General features: G+C 45.4%; 2 protein-coding genes and 1 long non-coding RNA gene across 9 annotated transcripts in view; 1 reads left to right on the top strand and 2 right to left on the bottom strand.

The window, feature by feature from the left end:
* The window catches only part of DEAF1 (DEAF1 transcription factor), a 43,281-nt gene extending 36,073 nt beyond the window's left edge, over positions 1 to 7,208 (bottom strand). The window contains exons 1-4 of one of the 5 annotated variants that reach the window (XM_039537477.1): positions 6,116 to 7,208; positions 3,326 to 3,423; positions 2,776 to 2,905; positions 360 to 506 (exon numbers count right to left, since the gene is read on the bottom strand). In XM_039537477.1, the coding sequence (XP_039393411.1) occupies positions 360 to 506; positions 2,776 to 2,905; positions 3,326 to 3,423; positions 6,116 to 6,380 (640 nt within the window). In that variant the 5' untranslated portion in view covers positions 6,381 to 7,208. The remainder of the gene's footprint in view (positions 1 to 359; positions 507 to 2,775; positions 2,906 to 3,325; positions 3,424 to 6,115) is intronic. The other 4 variants (XM_039537479.1, XM_039537475.1, XM_039537476.1 and 1 more) reach the window with 4 other exon arrangements.
* TMEM80 (transmembrane protein 80) lies at positions 7,192 to 20,285 on the top strand. 3 transcript variants are annotated; one of them, XM_039537482.1, is made up of 5 exons: positions 7,192 to 7,208; positions 14,795 to 14,811; positions 16,839 to 16,932; positions 17,045 to 17,137; positions 19,454 to 20,285. In XM_039537482.1, the coding sequence occupies exons 3-5, from the start codon at positions 16,917 to 16,919 to the stop codon at positions 19,657 to 19,659; spliced, it is 315 nt and encodes a 104-aa protein (XP_039393416.1). In that variant the 5' UTR covers positions 7,192 to 7,208; positions 14,795 to 14,811; positions 16,839 to 16,916; the 3' UTR covers positions 19,660 to 20,285. The 3 variants fall into 3 exon arrangements, with proteins under 3 accessions (XP_039393416.1, XP_039393415.1, XP_039393417.1); XM_039537481.1 differs by lacking the exon at positions 7,192 to 7,208 and having other exon boundaries at positions 14,795 to 14,910; XM_039537483.1 differs by lacking the exons at positions 7,192 to 7,208; positions 14,795 to 14,811 and adding an exon at positions 14,907 to 14,965 and having other exon boundaries at positions 16,860 to 16,932.
* LOC120404630 overlaps positions 13,461 to 21,718 on the bottom strand; it is a 143,349-nt gene continuing 135,091 nt past the window's right edge. Inside the window, exon 4 of the long non-coding RNA XR_005598079.1 lies at positions 13,461 to 14,841. This is a non-coding gene — a long non-coding RNA (uncharacterized LOC120404630). The remainder of the gene's footprint in view (positions 14,842 to 21,718) is intronic.

The following is a 21,718-nucleotide window of genomic DNA, read 5'->3' as shown; positions in this document are numbered from 1 at the left end:
TTATGGTTGTGAAGAAAAGCTTCCATATGTGAACAAAAGAGCAGCCATGGATGCCTGAATCTGCAGGCAGACAGCTCCAGTGCCTCTATGCTGCTTGTGGTTGTGTCAAGGTTCAGCTTCTGACACAACCAAAGAATCCGTGTGGGAGTCAGGCTTCCTACTCTCCAAAGGAAAAGAGTGGGATAGCAAGAGGCCAAAGCACCCAAGAAGAGCAATATCCAAAAGAAGACTGGCTTGGAAATTCTCCCTTCCCTTCATAACAGGTTTGTAAGAGCAGCACAATTAAAACAAGCACACACCAAACAAAGATGTACGAGTCGCCATCCCTCTCTTGTGGAAGGCAGGAAGGGCCTTTTTACCTGAACCAAGCCTGTTTTTATACAGGATTCCGCTGATATTCCGGCATCGCACAGGGAGTTCACTGTCATACACTGATGGGTCCCAGTTATACTTTGTGCCATTTTTTTCTTGACCAGGTGTTAAGGGAGTGGGAGGAGACTGAGAACCTTTGGGTTAAGAAAAGAAAGATGAAATATACTAAATGCCCACCAAACAGCGTTGGATTTTTAATATCTGTGACACCCAGACTGTAATGCAATTAATTCAGACAGCTCGTGACTGTCCATAATGAGCACAGAATCATACTAAATGACATAATTTAATTGAGGGTATGTTAACAGCATCTTTCAGACCAATGAGATTGTTTAAGGTGCTTCTAGGAGCCCTGGTTAGGTATAACCAGGGGCGGCTCTAGACATTTCGCCGCCCCAAGCACGGCGGCATGCCGCGGGGGGCGCTCTGCCGGTCGCTGGTCCCGCGGCTCCGGTGGACCTCCCGCAGGCGTGCCTGCGGAGGGTCCGCTGGTCCCGCGGCTTCGGTGGACCTCCCGCAGGCACGCCGCCAAAGGCTGCCTGCCTGCCGCCCTCCCGGCGACTGGCAGAGCGCCCCGCGCGGCATGCCGCCCCAAGCACGCGCTTGGCGTGCTGGGACCTGGAGCCGCCCCTGGGTATAACATTATAAAACAGAAAGAAAATAAAGAAGGCTAAATTGTAGAATCACAGAAGTGTAGGACTGGAAGGGGCCGCAACAGATTATCTAGTCCAGTCCCCTGCACTCAAGACAGGGCTACTTAATAACTAGACCATTCCTAGCAGGTGTTTGTCTAATCTGTTCTTAAAAACCTCCAATACCGGAGATTCCACAGCCTCCCTAGGCAATTTGTTCCAGTGCTTAATCACCCTGACAGCTAGAAAGTCTTTCCTGATGTCCAGCCTAAACCACCCTTGCTGCAATTTAAGTCCTTTGCTTCTTGTTCTATTTTCAGAGGTTAATGAGAACAATTTTTGACCCTCCTCCTTGTAACAACCTTTTATGTGTTTGAAAGCTGTTACGTTTCCCATCACTCTTCTCTTTTCCAGATTAAACAAACCCAATTTTTTCAGTCTTCTCTCATAGGTCATGTTTTCCCGACCTTTCATCATTTTGTTGCTCTCTTCTGGACTTTCTCCAGTTTGTTCTTTTCTGAAATGTGGCACCCAGAACTGGACACAATACTCCAGCTGAGGCCTAATCAACACAGTGTAGAGCGGAAGAATTTCTTCACATGTCTGGCTTACAACATTCCTTCTGAAACATCCTAGAATATTGTTTGCTGTTTTTGAACAGCGTTACACTGTTGACTCATATTTAGCTTGTGATCCACTGTGAGCCCCAGATCCCTTTCTGCAGTACTACTTCCTAGGCAGTCATTTCCCACTTTGTATGTGTGCATTAGGAAATGTATCTTAACGAGTTCAAATGGACAGTGAAATAGTCTCCTGGGAAAATGATGAAACTCCCATTACTTCACACACAACACAGTCAACCTGTGGCACTCTTTTCAGAGGATGTTGTGAAGGCCAAGACACCAACAGGGTTAAAAAAAAAAAAACTAGATAAGTTCAAGGAGGATAGGTCCATCAATGTCTATTAGCCAGGATGGGCAGGGATGGTGTCCGTAGCCTCTGTTTGCCAGAAGCTGGGAATGGGCGACAGGGGATGGATCACTTGATGATTACCTGTTCTGTTCCATTCCCTCTGAAACACCTGGCATTAGCCACTGTTGGAAGACAGGATACTGGGCTAGATGGACCATTGGTCTGACCCAGTGTGGCCGTTCTTATCTGAGTCATTTAAAACTGCAATGGCTATGGGAGGATGGATATATTATGTATTTTCCATATCCCGTTTCTAGGAAATGTGACTTTCAATGTTAAAGAGCTGTTGCGCCACCTTGTGCACAGAAAGAAGACTGCAGCTGCCAGTGCGCACAGTTGAATTAAGAAATAATCTTTAGAAACAAAGAAACAGTGCTATCTTGACATTCAAATGTCAACAGAAGGTCTTGGTGGATTCATGACCATTTGCAAAGTTTAAAATATAAATGAGTCCAGAACTAGGAGACGGAACTTATCAATGTTGCCATCCTTTTCAATATCAATAGTTACAATGAAAAATTCATCTTCCTGGGTGGAATGCAGAGACAAGTGAACATGAGAAAAATAAAGAAAAGGCGAGATTTTCTTGAGTGTGCTTGCGAAAGCAAACTCAAAAAATGAGTGAAAGAAATATAGAAGAAATGGGGAGAAAATAATCTTCCTCTACTCCCAAGAAGGACTTGGCTTTTGATTTCAAAGAGTTACACGAGACCGTTTCTAGTTCTAAATACAGAAATAGGAAATATAGGGCTAACCCGTCTGAGTGACACTTAAAAAACAGAGCAGGATTGTGTTATACCTGGTGTGAGAGGTGCAGAGGGCCCCTTCAGCCCTGTGGTTTCTACAATGCTGCCATCTGTGTGAACCACTATCAGAGTGGCTTTTTCTGTATTCAAGCTGTCCCCAATTTGAAGAGCTGTTCTGCCAGACTACAAAAAAATAAAGAGTTTTCATTAATATAATTAAAACCTCAGATATTTGTATGCCTCTCAGATTCTTCACTCTGGACCCCTACAACTCTAATCAGCATGGGAATAGCTAAGATGGGGATGTGTGCTTTCAAGTCAACCAAATTCTGGCTTCAGAACAGTGAATCCAAGGCTATATGCTTCAGTTCACCAGGGCTACATGGGAGGACATATTCAGAGTGAGCTAGCTGTGTAACTCTTAACTTTATTGCTGGTTATGTGGCTAAATTCCTGCATATTGCAATGAAGAGTCCTCCTTTGATCTTAACAGTCTGTACATCAGAGTTGTACTTATCCTGAGATATTACATAGGGCATTATCAACATAGGGCCCACAACATTCTAAAGGAATTAAAACAAAACAAAAAAACCCTTAACTTACCAGCACATGTCCAGATATAGATGCAGCATTTGCCACCGATGTGGTGAAGACATTGTCTGCAGAGGCACCCACATTGGCTACCGTTACTGTTGTCACTTCTACAACATAAAACAGAAGTGAACTTAATATACTGCTGTATCCACAGAACCTGATTAAAGCTAAAAGGGGAGAAAATACAATTGTGGGTTTTTTTCCCCCTATATTATTTCCAATTTTTTTCCAGGTTCTCCTTCCCACCCCCTTGAGAATAAGATCATCCACAGAGGACACTCACAACTTCACTTCTAATGTCACCTCTGGGAATCTTTTCAAAGAATCTAAACTAGAAATAAATGTCATTCTGATTATTGCTATCTATCTTCAAAACTAGCTTGGGCTTATTATTTGAACACTCTTGAGGCTGAGACAGTATTTAACAGCATGTGATTAACTAGGAGGAAAAATGAAGCTGCTTCAGTGTGCATGAGAACTGTAAAAGGGGATTGACTTACAAATCTAAAGAGAAAAGGGAAAAAAAACCTCAGACTCTCTGCCTGTCTCAGCTATAAATTAATTGCTACCACTTCAATAATATCATGATAGAGCATCAGCTAGAATGTATCCAATTTTTTTAAATTATATTTTGCATAAAATTTGATAGCATATTTAGTTATGGAAAGTCTACCAGATTGTCTCTCTTCTGCTGCTGTCTATAAAAATTTGCTTTTAAGGAAAATTTGGTATAAGCTAATAGATGCTCATGATTTATATCAATTTCTGTTTATGCATAAATTAAAAGATATATACAAACCCTTATGAAAACTCAGCTTCTTAACTAAGGGAATCCAAGATGGGTGTTGTAGGATCTTACTCTGTGAAGCCGCACATATATGCCATACATGTGCGGCTTCACAGAGTAAGATCCTACAAGTCCTCTGAGTCTGACACACTTGTAAAGTATAGACACAAGGTGGGTGAGGTAATGTCTTTTATTGAACCAACTTTTGTTGGTGAGAGAGACAAGCTTTCAAGCCACTCAGGGCTCTTCTTCAGGTCCTGTCTCTCTAATATCCTGGGACTGACACTGCTACAACTATACTACATACAAAATTTGTAAAGTAACAGCCGTTCGGAGCACATACAGAATACTTAGGTTGAATCCTGCTGCCATATTTCATGGCATACACACAAAAAACGATTTCTGTATTCCAGGAATGGAAAGGCATGAAAAACAACACCCAGACAGACGTGCATCAAGACTGACAGCTAATTATGGGTAATTGTGGATGCATTAGATTTTTATCGGTAAATGTCGATTTTACTTTTCACACACAAACTGATGAAAAATATTTTAATCATAACTGTAATTTATAAATAGGCAAAGTAAGAAATATGCTGCTTGACAGCTTATTACAGTTTAAGGATATTTACTCTGTATAGCTTGACGTGTGATGTTCACAATTTTTTGTGTTAATGGTTGTAAATCGTTACTTTTTGAATCTGAAAGTCTACTGTCATTAAACAATTACTGTCTGATCCCTCCCTTAATTTCTCACAACTAAGAAAATTTGAATAGATAAAAATAAAAAATAAAAATTGATATTAACCACTGAAATTATGTAAAAAATTAAATTTGAATTCTATTAAGCCTGATTATGGGCTAAAATCTCCACTCCTGGCTGCATGGCAGATCTTGTCTCCAATATTTTGCATTTGTTTAGGGAGTCAAAACTCCCAATGAGAGATCTGTGCACACACAGTGAGCAGAAGGTCAAAGTCAAGATGTGATGTGCAGAAAGAAGCGTCTTACTCACGGGGGAAAACAGTGTATCGTTTACTTGTGAAGGCAGGATGTCACCATTGCATCTGAAGAAGTGGGTATTTTACCCATGAAAGCTTATGCCCAAATAAAGCTGTTAGTCTTTAAGGTGCCACCGGACTCCTCGGTGTTTTTGTGAAGGCAGTGTGGACTGAAGCACTGAGCAAAAGGTAGGGTTATCCTGGTGTCTGTGTCATGTGATGAAACCTCCAGGAATAAGTACAACCAAAATTGGCAACCTTAGCAAAAGGTTGGGAGTCTGACAGTATTTACTTCTAATTCTGAATTTGCTATTTATTTGCTGTGTGGCCTGAGATAAGTTACTTCACCGGTCTGGCTCCCCAGCTGTAAAACAAAGATAACCATGTATCTTTGGACTCAATGTCAAGACTTGTAGCACTGACAAGATGCACGGTGGTGGCTGACTGTGTGGGTAATGAGCAGCCTGGGACAGACTGGATGGGGGAAAGCGGTGGACAGCAGCAAGTCAAACCCAGCAGCGCAGCTGAACCGAGGTGGCCCTTTCCCTCAACAGGAGCTGTGTTCACCCCGAACTCGCTCTCTGTGGAGAAACCCGGGCCCCAGCGCTGTGACCTGCTGGGAGCTGGTCCAGGGACACCCCAGGCAGAGGAGAGGGGTGTGGGGCTGAGCTCGAGTATAGGGTGACCAGATGGCCCAGTTTTATAGGGACAGTCCTGATTCCGGGTCTTTTTCTTATATAGGCTCCTATTACCCCCACCCCATCCTGATTTATCACACCTGAGGTCTGGTCACCCCACTGGAGTAGCTCCGCGCAAGCGAAACCACCGGGACCCCATCTCCGCTGGGCTCACACCGAGCGCTCTCACCCCGTGCACAACTCTGACCCGGCGCTCGGCTCACCCGCGGGAAGGGCCAGCCCGGCGCGCGCGGGGCTGCGGGGCGGTACCGGCCCCAGCGCGCGCCAGGGTCGCAGGCGCGGGGCGCTCTGTGCGCATGCGCCGCGCTCTGACCTGCGAAGGCGGCGGAGGCCTCGTCCGCGCTCGGCAGGGACTCGGCTTCCATCTCGATGTGTTCGGCATCCGCCGCCATCACGGTCACCGCCGTCACTTGCGCCGCTACCTCCTCCTCCTCCTCGGGCTCCGCCTCCAAGCCCGCCGCCTCCGCCCGCTGGTGCTCGGATCCTTCCGCGGCCACCGCTGCGGCCACCGCCGCCGCAGCTACCGCCGCCGCCTCGGCCAAGCCCAGCTGCTTCGCCGCCGAGTCCGAGTCCTCCATCCGAGCCCGCCCGAGGCGGCGGTAGCCGGGGACCGAGAGGAGCCGAGCCCGGCCCGAGCGGGCTCGAGCCCTCTCCGATCTCACACGAGCCCGATTCTCAGCTCCCCGGGCGGGGCGCGGCGCTACCCTAGACTGAACCGAGTTTTCCCGAGCGATCCCGAGTCCTTCCGAAAATAGCCGAGCACTGCCGAGAGCGAGCAGCCGAACTGTACAGTGTCTGCTCCGAGCCTGACCGAGTGGTCCCGAGTCCCTCCGAGCTCGCCCGAGTGCCGCTCCAGGCGAAGGAGCTGAGCTCCACTCAATCCCCTGCCCCTCCCGGGTGACCCGAATGCGGACCGATCCGGGCACCCGAGGGGAGCCGAACCCCTGCGAGTCCTCGCCCGTCTCACCCGAGCGTCGCCCGAACAGCAATCCCAGCCGGGTGGGGGGAGGGACCCGAACCTGCCCGAGGGGATCGGAGGCTAGAGCCGATTAGAGTCGAGCCTGCCCGAGTCCTCCCAGCTCGTCCCCATGGCAGCGGGGAGCCGAGCCGAGCCGAGCCCCCTCCGATCTCACCCGAACGGCCGGGCTGGCCGGGGAGCCGAACGGACAGCACCCGAGTCAGCCCGAAGCAGAACGAACCCGGCCGAGCGCGCGGGACGCCCGAAGGCCGCGGGGCTGAAGGGGAAGTGGCGGGCTCCTCTCCGCCCTCACAGCGCGCGAGAATAAGCGGCAATGGCCGAAGGCGCCCGAAGCCCCAGTGGCGCACGGGATGCTGGGATGTTGGAGGACTGAGGGGTGGCGAAGGGAGGGGAGAGAGGGGGGAGGATATGGCTGCTGTTAGGAGAGGTGAGTGGACGCGTTGCCATCGTTACCGCGAGCTCCGTGTCCGATGGGTCGGGGGTGACGGTTCCCAGCCAGATGGGGTGCGGGGGGGGCAGTGAGGGGTTGCCCCTGCGGGATGACGGGCCGCGTCCCTCTGTTGCAGCGTTGCCATGGTTACTGCACGGCCCTGGTTACGTGACAATCAACGCCAGCCGGCGCGCGGCACCCGGGGGCGATGAGGGTTATTACCGCGGACGGTGCGGTACCGTTCACTACACGGCGGCGACGGGCTCGGGGGGGGGAGGGGGCAGCGCTGGTCAGTGGAGAAATCGGGTGGCCCCGTAACAAGCCGCAACGAGCGTTCAGACGGGAAGGGAATGTGAAGCGATCCCGGAGTCAGCCCCGGGATCTCGCGGGGCGGGGGGGCAGAAGGAGGGTCACTGCGACCTCCCTTCCAGGAGAGACAGGCTGAGTGAGCCCTGGCTCGCTCCCACGCTCACGGAACAGCCCCGCAGGCCCCTCTCCTGCACTTCGACCCCTGAGCAAGCCTTGCCTACAACCGGCTATCGGAAAGCGGGGCGGGTCCGAGGTGATCAGTGCCTGAGGGGAGCCGCTGGGCGGGGGACTCAGAGGAGAAAGGTGTCCGGGAGATGGGGGGTGATGGGTGTCTAGGGGGTTCAGGGAGCTGCGTGTCTGGCCAAAGGATGCAGGGCACTAAGAAGAGGGCTGTTGTGTGTCTGGGGGGAGGTGGGTTTCTAGGGAGCTCAGGGGATGCAGGGGACTGAGGAGAGAGAGATGGTGGGTGTCTAAGGGGACAGTGGGTGGTGAGTATCTGGAAGAGGCAGGGGTTAGCTGGTGTCTGGAAGAGATGGAGAGAAAGGGGTGCCCCTGGTTCATTCTCACCAGTCCCCAGTGCATACCCTTGTTGTGAGTACCAGATGGCTGTAAAGGCACAACCAGAATTTTATTGAGGGGGCCCAGGAGGGGCTCACTGCATATGGGGTTCCCCTCCTTCACATTGCCCTGACCTCTTTCCCCTTCCCTCCCACCCCCGCCTTTCTCTAGGAGAGACCTGGAGTGGTGTGGACTCCCTTCCCCACACCAGGGAGACCTAGACCAGTGGGAACTTTTGTTGTGCCCCTTGCCCGCCTGCTTCTGACTTTTACTTGCTGAACTCAGCTAGACTGTTTGGAGCCAGAGGCTCCATGCTCTGCACTGCTGCATCCCAAGCCTCAGCAAAGGGGACAGGTTGGCTTTGCCTCCCTCGCCTCATACTGCTGCCTAGAGCTGCATGTGAGGAGCAACTGGAGGTCACAAGCACCTCCAACGTCTGCCCTTCGGCTGTGTGCAGCCTCCCACCTCAGGGTAGGGACTGCCTGGTGTGCCTCCCTCTGACCTGTTCAAATCTATGCAAGCTACATCCCTTCACCACTTGCAGAGGGCCTTGCCTCTTGCTTACAACCACAGCTGGGCAGGAAATAGTTTTCCTGTCCCAGGAAATTTTTGAGACACTGAAAAATGTTCCCACCCCAAATTGGACCAACATCTTGAAAACTGTTATGAACCAAACCATACCCCCCCTTCCATTTCAATTGGGGTAAATCAAAACATTTTGATTTTGACCATTTTTACTTTTTTGCTTTTCTAACTAAAAACTCATTTAGAACCAGAAAACTGGAATTTTTTGTTTCAAAAAGTATATGTTTAGGCCATTCAGATTTTTTCAACTTTTTGGAGTCAAGAAATTCATCAAAACCAACCATTTTCCCACAGTTTCAGTTTTGACTAATCAGCATTTTCCAATAAAAAAATTTAGTTGAAAAATTCCCCAGTCAGCTCTACTAATGTTATCACTGAATTCAGCCTAGGGATGTGCTTGGTAGGCTCAGATGCTGCACTAGTGGTGAATCTATCCCAGTAAACATAACTGAATTGTCAGTATCCTGACTAGCTTGTCATGCTTTCTTTGAGTTCTTCTGGCAACATGAATAACACAGCATGGATATTTTGTTTAATTTGTTCTCTGTGTGGGATACTCTATAACAGAGGTGGGCAAACTACGGCCCGCGGGCAACATCCGGCCCATGGGACCATCCTGTCCGGCCCTTGAGCTCCCGGCCAGGTAGGTTAGCCCCAGCCCCTCCCTTGCTGTCCCCCTTCCCCCACAGCCATGCCACTATGTGGGCAGCGCTCTGGGTAGCGGGGTTGCGCGCTCCTGCCGAGCAGCGCAGCAGCGTGTCTGGCTCCGGCCGGGCGGCGCGGCTGCCAAACATGCTGCTCTGAGCGGCATGGTAAGGGGGCTGGGGGGTCCCAGGGGGCAGTCAGGGGAGAGGGAGCAGGGGGCAGTTGAATGGGGCGGAGGTTCTGGGTGGCAGTCAGGGGATGGGGGAGTTGGATAAGCGTGAGAGTCCCGGGGGGCCTGTCAGGGCAGGGGTGTGAATAGGGGCAGGGGATGGGGAACGGGGAGGGGGTTGGATAGGTGTAGGAGTCCTGCGGGGGCCTGTCAGGGGCAGGGGTGTGGATAGGGGCAGGGGATGGGGGTTGGATAGGCATGGGAGTCCCGGGGAGCCTGTCAGTGGGAGGGGGTATAGATAGGGATCAGGGCAATCAGGGGACTGGGAGCAGGGGGTTTGGATCGGGGGTGTGGTCCCAGGGGGCAGTTAGGGGGTGGGGGTGTGGATAGGGGGCAGGGCAGTCAGGGGGCAGGAGGGGTGGGATGGGGGGGTCCCAGGTGGTGGTTAGGGCTGCGGGGTCCTGAGAGGGGTGGTTAGGGGACAAGGAGCAGGGGGGTTGGATGTCGGGAGTTCTGAGGGGGGCAGTCAGGGCAGGAAGTGGGAGGAGGTGGGGGCCAGGCTGTTTGGGGGGCACAGCCTTCCCTACCGGGCCCTCCATACAGTTTTGCAACCCCAATGTGGCCCTTGGGCCAAAAAGTTTGCCCGCCCCTGCTCTTTAACATATAATGAGGTAAAGCAAGGGAAAGAGATGCTGCACCAGTGAACTAGCTGTAACTGGGATGAATGCATTATTAACTATCGGTCAGTAAAATTTTGTCCCATGCCATACATTTCGTAACTGGCAAAACTCACCTTGACTTCAGTAGTAGCAGAATTTGCTTATTACAGCATTCCTGGGTACTTTTAGAGTGAGTTAAAACAACATAATACTGATTTCATTATTTTAATTTAATATGAATAAAAGAAATGTAAACAGTTACACCCAGCCTCCCAACTGACCTTTGCTGAGTGGGGCATCCTTCATTTTGATTAGTAACAATATTTTATACTTATATTAGCACCTTCCTGATGAGTATTTCAAAGCACTTGACAAACACTAATGAATGAAGCCTCTCAATACTTTTGTGACATAGGTAAATTATCTTAATTTTACATATGTGGAAACAAGTACAAAGGACCAGATATTGCTGTGTATCAGTTTAAATCCAGAAGGACTCTTCTCAAATAAGTAGAGTTTCCCTTGATTTAGAGTGGTGTAACTGAGAGGAGATTTTGACCCAGAGACAGTACATGGCTTGTCCAAAGTGACATGACATAAGTTGATAAGTTAGCTAGAAATAGAACCCAGGACTCCTGGCTCCTCTTCTCATGGCATACTTCTATACTAGCAAAAGTAGGATCTGTATTATAGCAGCTGCTAACAACGGTGCAGTTGGATGAGTGTTAAGCTGCTAGTAGATCCGGTTATACCTGCTATTCTCTCACTGTTGTAAGTACTTCGTTAAAAAAAGCCTAACAATGTTCTTTTAATAACATTGCAAAGTCAAGCACTCAGAAGTGGGAAATGCCAGTTTTAAGGATGGTCATGCAACCTTAATTCAGCTCCCTTGTGCATATGCATTATGATACAGTATTTAATTACATGATCACATACTATTTTTTCTTATAGTATTGCCACAGCTTCCCAGAGTGTGCTTAGTCATTCTGTGGGGATGGTGCATGTGCAGTCCAATCATACATGGGAGCTGCCAGGGGCTGGAGCATGTGCAATACAAACAAAATCTGTGGAGAATTTAATAGCCAATGTCTAAGAAGACTCAGCTGATTATGTGTGAACTGAGATTTTTCAGTGACTCATAACTTGGTCCTAGTTGGGTGTTTTTTTCACAGCAACAACAAAAGGCACATTCCTGACAGCAGGTGACCCCCTGTCAAATGTCCAGTCCCAATCCAAAGCAAGGAGATGTGAAAGCTTCTTAAAAAATGAGAATAATCTTACAACCGGTTCATTAACATGGGCAACATGAATTTTTCAGTGCTCTCATTCTCCAAAACAACAGAACCATTTTAGCTGACAGTTTAAAAAAAAATTCAGTTTGAGGTAGATGCCTGGCATGAAAAATTTCAACCTGAATGGTTTAAGTTTGGCAAAGATATAAGTAAGTGAAAACAGGGTCTTATAATGGGAAGTGTTGGGCAAACCTATAGGCATTGCTACCTGCACCACCTATAATACATTTTTGGCATCAGAAATGCTGAATCCTGAAACAGATTTGTAGAAAATGGGCCAAATTCTGTCTTCAAATATGCATGCACACAGTGCTCTTTAAGAAAATTTGGCAGGGGCTACATTTAAAAAAAACTCACTTGTTTGGAACAGACTTTATGGACTTGGTTTTGTATTTGTTCAGTATATCAAACTCCCAGTAAAGTCACTGGGATTCTGCTCATGGAGTATCTGCATGATCCAGCACTAGGGGCACAATTTTCAAAACTTTTCTAAGACGCACATGCAGCTCAAGCATATCTACATGCAAATAGGCCCTCAGAACCATGCTCCTAAGAGCCCACTCGTATATATGAATGTAAGATTTGCACCATGTTTGTATCCTTTCTTGAAAACTGGAGTTAATGAGCCAGATTCATCCCTGGTATAAACCCATTGTCTTCACTGGAGTTACATCAAAGATAGAGTCGGCCCATATTTAATCATCGTTATTTAGGCCGTTGAAAGCAAAGTGATCTTGCACTTGGCAGTCTAAACTAATTTAGAATAATTGAAAATTAGATGTCAAGTTTCATAATGGAGTGGATATGTTATTACTAGATTACGAATTACTATATAATTACAATACTTTTCTCACAAGTGTGTTGTCAGGCATAAGCAATTAATGTTGGTGAAATGTACTGAGATTCTATAGATGCTAAGTAGGATTATTAGATATTATATCATTTGTCCTTGGTACAAATGTAGGAATATGGTTAATGCCTACTTGTGGGCTAATGACAATGGTATACGGTCTTGTGTTTAGAGCAGAGAACTGGGAATCAGCGCTCTGGGTTCTATACTCAGCTCTTTCACTGACTCACTGTGTGATCTTGGGGCAAAAAATTGTACTGCTTTATCTAGCCCAGTATAATTAAAGTAATACAACCTCTGTAGTATGGAGTCAGTTATAGAAGTGTGTGACCAGAGTCCCAGGGGAGCCACATGGAGGTTACTCAATTAGGGTGAACTGCAAAGAATGGGGCAGACAATCCCCAAAGCTGGTGGATAGTCCAATACTTAGATTGACCAAGTCAGCACAAAACCACTTCTATAATACTTTACAGTTACTCAGAAGCCAACAACACAGTTTCCTTAAAGTAACCCAGCCTTAGGCCTCCACCCAGACACCCAAGTCAAATATGATGAAGATTACTGAAAAATCTTATTAATCATATAATAAAGTTCTACCAATCCCAAAGGATCAGACACGTTGTCTCCCAGGTTAATGAATATTTCAGATCTTACCCAAATACATGTTTACAGCCAATTCTTATTAACTAACCTAAAATTTATTAAAAAAGAAAAGAGAGAGTATTGGGTAAAAGATCAGTATGCATACAGACATGAGTACAGTTCTGAGATCAGATTCTTAATAGAGATGGTGAGCTTTGTAGCTGCAAAGAGTTCTTTCAGAATTAGTACAAGGCTATAGTCCTATGTCCATATTCAGGGTGATCCAGATGGGACTCTCGAGATCTCAGTCTTGGGACTTAAGCTTCCCCTGCATGAAGCATCAAGCAGATCTGAGATAAAAAGGATCAGGACCCAAGACATTTTTATATAGTACCACGCCTTCTTTTGATAGCTCGGAGTCCTTAGGTGAACAATAGGCAATCATGGAGACTTTGAAATAGACCTATTTCCTAAGCATCACCGGTAATTAGCTACATGGATTAACATAAGGCAGTTGCCTGTTTTCCACCATTCACAGGTGATTTGCTATACATTTCAAAGAGAGATGAATACAGTGATATCACTATGTTTACAGTTCATTTAAATATTTCCTTTTGATGTCTGAATTAACAGAATACAGCATAGACAGGAACTCTTGATTACATTGTTAACCTCTAACAATATATATGTAAACACACAAAAACACAAACATTATCTACCAATATGTCCCTAAAAGTTGAATCTGGGTCAAGTATCCTGCAAGCTGCTAAACCCTTTCTGGCCATGCGTCATACGGTGTATCTTAGGCTTGCTTACAGATGGAATTCCAGAATAAGAGCTATCGCTATTCCAGAATAAGGGTATCCACACATGGAGTTATTGCACTTTAAATTAACACTCTACCTTAAGATGAAACAAGTTTCAAGTGTAGACAAGCCCTTTTTCCTGTTTGGGGAGTAAGCGATCCACACTAGAGGTTATTCTGGTATAACTATTTTCGTAAGAAATCACACCCTTAACTGACATATTTATATCAATAAAAAATTTGCATGTAGCCCAGTCCTTAGACCCTGATCCTGCAAAGACTTCCACATTAGCTTAACTTTACATGTTGTAAGTAGTCCCCACTGAAGTCGATGTGTAAAATTAAGCAGCAGAGGCATAAATCTTTGCAGGATGAGTGCCTTAATCACAAAGCACCTTAGTTTTGCCTTCTGAAAAATGGGGCTAATACTCAAGAGAAAGTCTCAATTCTGTATGTACCTATGGAGTGCTAAGAGGGATAACAATGGACAGGTGAGCTTTCATTAGGTCAATACTGCCACACTTCAAGAAAATTTAAAATTGTGTTTTACAGGGAAGTTAGATTAGACACTTTCAGAAGAATTATTGCTTGGCTCATACATTTCTTTTTTTTTTAATTGCATTGTGTTAAGGATTTATCTGGGCTTTCAATGATTGGTTGTAAGGAGAGTGTGGTTAGAAGGAAGTATCATTTGAGATGGGGATGGGGCAACATTGTGGTGGTTGGGGACATGGGTTTGACTTAAACAACCTTTGGTTGTAATTTAACAACAGATGACATATTCTGATTCCCCCGCATGCTTCCCTGGTTTTTGTACAGTTCAGAAACGGAAATGTCATCAGGTGATTCATAATGAGTGCTGTGAAGGTACAGATACACAATAATATTTAGTATCTATGTAGTGCTTAAAGTTTTCAAAGAGATGTACACACCAGAAAAGGTGGGTTCTCTCCAAGAAGGTTTCACAGAATGACTTCAGGGTTAATGTATCCTAAAACAAGTTATTTTCTAAATCTGAAGTGGTTGATGTGGAAACATTTCTGTCATTTGTGCATTTTGCAACATAGTTGGTAGCAAAAATGTAGGCTGATTTTCTCCTAATTATTCCTTATTTTCCTTCCGATGGCAGGAAGAACTTCATCAGTTGTATCCTTTTGGACATCCCATCCCTTGCACCTGGGGATGACATGCAAGATCGCTGTCTAATAAGTTTGCACAATATTTATATTAGCATAGTTTTCACTGGTATCCTTTTTTGTGTGTCATCAACCATCAACACCATCTGTTTGAGCTACTGTTGGTAGGTGATAGCTTCTAAAGGTATGTCTTCACAGCAGAGTTATCCCAGGCTTCTACTTGGGTATTGCTGCTATCCCAGCACCCATACACACATGAAGCCCTCTTGCATGAATATACTTATGCTTTCAGCCTGGGATAGCTGGCTGGTCTGGTGCTATAGGCTGACTGTCAGGTTCTGCTTTCACTGGTACTGGTAACCCGCCCATTTTGCAATCAAGGCGCAGGCTAAACCAGTCAAATGCCAATAGTCCGACTCCGCTGATGCTTTCCCCAAATTCCCTCTCCCCCATGTGTTGAAAAGGACAGACAAGTTCTCTTACAGTTTACTGGGAAAGAATCATAGAGTGGGTCAGCTTACAGCAATGCTAAGAACCATGGGCTGTGCCCCTAGAAGTCCTAGCAACACATGAATCAGTGTGGAGCAGTAACTCAGGTATGGTTTTGCAATGTGGCTGCTCACATCCAGGGTAGGTTAAGCCAGGGGCTGTTCATCTGAATGAAGACATACCCTAACTCAGTGATGTGTAGAGGAGTAATGGAAAGAGAGTTGAAACAAAAAACAGTCACCATAGATCCATGGTCTTTAGAGGTGTATGTGGGAGATTAGAGGAGAAGGAGGGAGTGACTGGTTGGTCCATACTAACAATCTAAACAATTAGGTTTGTAGACTGAGCCACATGAAATCCATGCAGCACACACCCCTGAGATTTGACATTACATAGCTGACAAGAGGCACCAAAAGAGCATTGTAGCACACTCCTTGGCTCTCTTTCCTCTCTGGTTAATTCCTGGTGCTCTACCCTCCCTCCCCTTGCCCCCCACTTCCCCAGGGTAACCTCCTAAGAAAAGAGACAGACACCTTATTCTTCAAAGACTTCTGCTACTGGAATTTCTCCAGCATTTTTTGCTCCACCTTCCTTCAACCAGAAAAACAGGAAAACCAAGTTCTGCCTCGTTAAAATTAACATGCTTACATGCTTGGGAACTGGACTACGCCCATGACTTGCAGGTTTTCTCATCCAAAACTGGGTGGGCACCAACGCTAAAATAATTTGTATGTTAACTTAATATCATCTTAAACCTGGGGGACAATAGAACTAAATGGTCTCTAGAAATCCGTGCCAAATTCTCTTAGTTGAAATAGGTGCAGCTCCATGACAGCAGCAGAGATTTTGGCACCTGTATTTTACTGAAGGCATTGTCAGCATTTGAAATGTAGATCACATTTGGCTCCTGTGGTTTCCCCCCCTTTAAACAATGCATAATAAACAAATGAAACAGACTACCAAGGAAATACAAATGAAATACATGCCTGCTGGCTAGAAGACTCCCCAACATACACACTCTTGTAATATTGATCTATGGAAAATTGGTGAGAAAGGCTGATCCAGAGGTTAGGGCACTAGCCAAGGATTTAAGAGGCCTGGATTCAAGATCCTGTTCTACCATGGTCTACCGCAGACTTCCTGCACGACCTTGTGCAAATCACTATTTGCCTAGTGCATCAGTTCCTCAGCTGTAAAATTAGGAATAATAGGGTTCACCAAGGTGTTGTGAGGATAATACTCTAAAGATTGTGAGGTGTTCAGATACTATGCTAATGAGGGCCATGTTAGCTAGAACTACATATTAAAACAGGCAAGAAACCAAAAAGCTATTGTCCAAATTCATAGTATTTGGAACCTCAACTGATTTTAGGTATTTCCATTATATCAACAACCTTGGTATCTTAAGTGCCAATATAAACATGTACATGCATAGATTGCTATGGAAAATAAGGGATAGTAACATTTTGACATTAATATGCTGTGACCGATCGTTTATAAAATAGATTGACTGCATTACTGTTAAAGATCCTTAATAACATTCGTCAGCTGTCATCTGTTCCCTTACAGATCCTGTTCTATTTAAATGGATTTTATTACATCTTTTATTTCTTGGCAACGCTTCTAATGATTATTTATAAAAGTAAGTTACTTTATACATACTCTAAACACAAAACTCAGATGTGTGCATGTTATATTGTGATGACTTGATGGTCTTAGTGGTTTTGGTTTGGTTACGCTTTGTTATTCAACAGGTCAAGTTTTCAGTTATCCGGATAATTACTTGGCTCTTGATCTTGCGCTGCTGTTCATTATGGCCATTCTAGAAGCAATCCGATTATACTTGGGTATGTTGATCTTAATTATCATTGTACACTTTAAGATGGAATGTTTGCCTCATAGTCTTTACACATTAATCATGTTATGAATGTGGATTTCAAACGTGCTGATTTAGCAACGTAACCAATTATTTTACAGACTGTTAAACCTGTATGTTGTTAAACAATGATTGATTGATCTGTATTGCCAGAAGGGCAAATGATAATAGTTATATATTGGTTAAACATAATGTTTAAGTACCACTAAAAAGGGACAGATTCACAGATAACAAGAACTGCTGGAAATGTAACACTCGAGTACTGCTGTGCTATTTATGTATGTTGTGGGAGAGAATAAAGCTCAAAACACAGAGGCCCTGATTCTACTGAAGGGCTCCTTTACACCACTCCAGCAACAGAAAAGCAGTCCAGTGGCTGGAAATAGTGCCCAGGGATTACCCAGTACAGAAGATTTAATTGAGCAACCTAGAGCTGCCACTATTGGTCCACATCCCTCCTTCTTGCAGCCCTCATTTCTTCCAGCACTACACTTGGAGGGCAGGGTATGGGGCAGGAGGGACTCTCACCTTGACTGTGGTCCCTTTGCATTGGGTTAATGGGCTAGAGTGGCACAAAGGGACATATAAGCCTTTGTTCCAACCCCCACCGTAGGCATTACTGAGTCAGTCCAAAGGGTTGCGTGTGTTTGTTGGGGTTGGGGATTCATTTTTTTATATGCCAGGTGTTCTTGAGACATTTATACCAACATACACCATGGGCTGCTGCTGAATTCAGCTAGGTTACATCAGGGATGAATTTAGCTTATTGTCTTCATTTTATAGTTAAAATGTGCCTAAAAGTAAATTCTCTGTATGCTCAGAGCCTGTTTGATGAAAATATTTTATAAATAGAAAAATAGGTTCCAAGTCTGAGTCAATTAAAAAATGAATAACAAACCTATTGACCCTAAAACTGGCTTGGACATAAGGTACAAAATTTTAACAAAGATGCTTAACAATTGGAACAGATGACTAAGAGATGTGGTATATTCTCCATTACTTAAAATATTAAAATCATATTTGGATCTCTTTATAAAAGGTACACCCTAGTCCAGTGGTTCTCAAACTTTTTTTTCCATGTACCACTTGAAAATTGCTGAGGGTCTCAGCGGACCACTTAATGATCTTTCCAAATGTTGTTTATACTGTTAGCTAACTATTGTAAAGCGCTTTGCATAAAAGCGCTATATATAAAAAAACCTTAATAATAATTAACTTTTTTTGTTCTACAAATAAAAGCACACAACTCATATTTTAATATCAGTAGTCTTACCTTTCTAATGTGATGGATGTGCCCTCTCTCCCCTGCTGCAGCAGCTCCTGAGCTGTGGCTGAGAAGGGTGGGGGGTCTCTCCCCCTCCACAGCACCCATAGAGCTGAGGTTGGGAAGGAGGGCTGTCTATCCTCAGCAGCCTCAGCCCTGGAGCTGGGGAAAGTTGCCTCTTTCTCTGGCCACCGCAGCCCTGCACATCCCTAATTCCCCCCACCCCCTCTTCTTACCCCACTGCCCCCTCCCACCTACCCCCTATTTCCCTCAAGGCCACCACCTCACCTTACATGTGCGTCTTCTCAGGGTCCAAGCACCTAATTAGTGGAGCCACGCCTGCACAGCTCCGCTAATTAGGTGGGTGGCCCTTCATTCTCTTGTGTGCGGCCACCCAGGCGCACACCTTAAAGGGAACTATCCGCGGATCACCTGAATGGAGCTCACGGACCAGTGGTGGTCTGTGGACCACAATTTGAGAACCTCTGCTCTAGTCAACAAGTTGTCAGGCTAGATGCAGGAACCATGTGGTGAAATTTAATGGCCTTTCAAGCAACAGGCCTGACTAGATGATCGTAATGATCACATCTAACTTTAAAATCTATTCATCTGGGGGAAATAATGTAGGAGTTGTGCTTAGGGCTTGTCTACATGTGCTGCGTGGATTTTCCACACCCCTGAGCGATGTAGTTATACCGACATAAGTCTGTAGTGTAGACCAAGTCTTAGAGTACCGGTAGATTGTCTTTTCTCCAAACTACCATCCTGATTAGTGTTGAAATGACCGTGCTCATCTGTCTTTCGATTTGTTCTTAAGCTTACAGACAATGGCCTCGATTCAGGAAGGCATTTAATCATGTGCTTGACTTTAAGCATGTACTTAAGTCCTATAGACTTCAAAGAGTCTTAAGCATGTACTTACAGTTAAGCATGTGTTTAAGTGCCCTTACTGAACAGGGCTGCTCTCCAAGACATTGTCCCTGTAAACAGTCAAGATTCATGTAACCTTTTTGTTTCCTCAAGGTACAAAGGGTAACCTGACAGAAGAAGAGGTTCCACTAGGGGTCAGTCTCGTGATTACTGTTGGCAGCATAATGTTGTCTGTCTACTTCCTGGTGTGGGAGACTTACGTGCTAAAAGCAGACGTCATTATTAATGCTATTCTTCTTTTTATGTATGGACTTGAGGGACTACTACAGATTATAGCCATTGCTGCATTTGTCAGCTAAATCTCTGCTGTTCAGAGTTGTAAGGTACATCTGCTTCCAACATTTCTTCAGTAAACAGACAACATGCATCTTTAAAGTCTAAAAGTATTTGGTTTCACTTTCTCCAGTGTAAAATACTGGGAAGAAACTCATCCTTATATTACAGGGTTTAATATAGCCCTACTCCAGCACAGCCCCCCATGAATAACCAGCTAAAATATCCTGTACGGTAGCTCCGTTCCACTGTTTGACTAAGTTCATTTAGTGGCAATGGCCCTGCTTCAGGAAAACACTTAAGCACATGCTCCGCTTTAAGTCTGAGTAATTCCATTGCAGTCAATGGGAGTGCTTCTGGGCTTAAAGTTACACACATAATCAAGCGTATTCCTGTACTGGATCCATGTACTGACCTGCTATGCCTAAAGATGTACATGTGTATTTAATCAAAATTCTGCATCAGATATTTGTATCCAAATTAGAACAAATATAAACCAGCATATTACTCTAGTTGTATGTTGGTGCAATGCCCAAGGCCGGCTCCAGGGTTTTTGCCACCCCAAGCGGCAAAAAAAAAAAAAATAAGTCGGGATCGGCAGCAGCTCCACCGCACCGCTTTCTTCTTCAGCGGCAGTTCGGCGGCAGGGCCTTCCCTCCAAGAGGGACCTGCCGCCGAAGAGCCCAACTTGTCGCCCCTTCCCCTTGGCCGCCCCAAGCACCTGCTTGCTGAGCTGGTGCCTGGAGCCAGCCCTGGCAATGCCATTGATTTTAATGAAATCACACTAGCATAAAACTGGAGTAATGCAGAGGAGAATCCAGCCCTGTCTATATTAAAAGAAAATACTGTGGGCTCAATTCTGCACTACCAGGTACAGGGTTGTATTTGAGGGCAGAATTTTGTCCTGTTGTCCTTATTCTGATCTCACTTGTGCCTTTTACACCTTCGTAACTGACTTCAGTGGAGTTATTCTGATTGATACCAGTGTGTGAGAGAGCCGAATCAAATCTCCTATATGCACAAGGGAACTGTGCTACGGCTGTTGTGGAAACTACAGGTCCGACCACTCCTCATTTCCACTAAGGCCACATCTCTGCTTTGGCAATGTAAAATTAAAAAGCTTTAAAATGGGCATGAATGTTACGTCCCCTTTGTACTACCTGAGCAGTGTAGAATGGCCTTTTTATAAATAAGAATTAGGCCTTGATTTTTCCTTTTGAAAGATCAGCTTTAATGTTGTGTAAGGTTTTTATCGTCTCTTTATGATGTATCTATTTTTATACCTTTCCTTTCCTGTTCGGTTAAATCACTATTTTAAAATCTGTTTGACTAAATGCAAGCTAAGATTTTGCAGATGACCATGGGTTTTTGTAACAGTGTCATCACTGGGGTTTTTTGTACACAATTATAGCCTTCATATTCATATGTTTTATTTTTGTATCAATTTAAAAAAATAAAGAATTCATTACACCCTAATTCTGTTTGCAAATGCAAAATATTTTGGACCAGCTTCTGGGGTATGGCTAAGCTGCACAGAGCACAAGATAGGAGGGTTAGGCAGAGTGTGCGGAAAGGACTCCTTTGATTTTGCTGCTTCTATGTGCAGGCCAGTTCTCCTGTACACTGGGAGAGCATCCTGAGGTCTGCTTTAATTTACACCAGGCTGCAGTGACTGCAGGGGGCTGAAAATGCAGCCAGGGAGTGGTGTTGCCTGGTAGTGGCACAGCCACACACCCTTTCCCCTGCTCTGATGGCAGCAGCGGGGGCAGTGATGTAAGAGCCCATGTGGCAGCACTGTGCCACCAAAGGATCAATCTTAAAGTAGGGAAATTGTCCATGAGCTAGTTAACATCTGCTTCAGAGCCAGATTATATCTACAGTGTAACTAACATCAAAATCTGCATTTCTCCAGGCAAATCTCCTGGGGATGAAATCTTGGCCCTATTAAAGCCAATTTCAGTAGCATCAGGATTTCACCCCAAAGTCAATGCGAGGACTATAGAAGTGCGTCCTAAGAGGCAGCAGATAAACTGAGTGACTGAATGCTTTCATGCTTAATCTGCATAAGTCAAATGGCAATCCTTT

This window comes from Mauremys reevesii, linkage group 4, assembly GCF_016161935.1.
Source record: "Mauremys reevesii isolate NIE-2019 linkage group 4, ASM1616193v1, whole genome shotgun sequence".
In the NCBI taxonomy this organism is placed as follows: Eukaryota; Metazoa; Chordata; order Testudines; family Geoemydidae; genus Mauremys; species Mauremys reevesii.
This window is presented reverse-complemented; position numbering and strand designations above follow the sequence as displayed.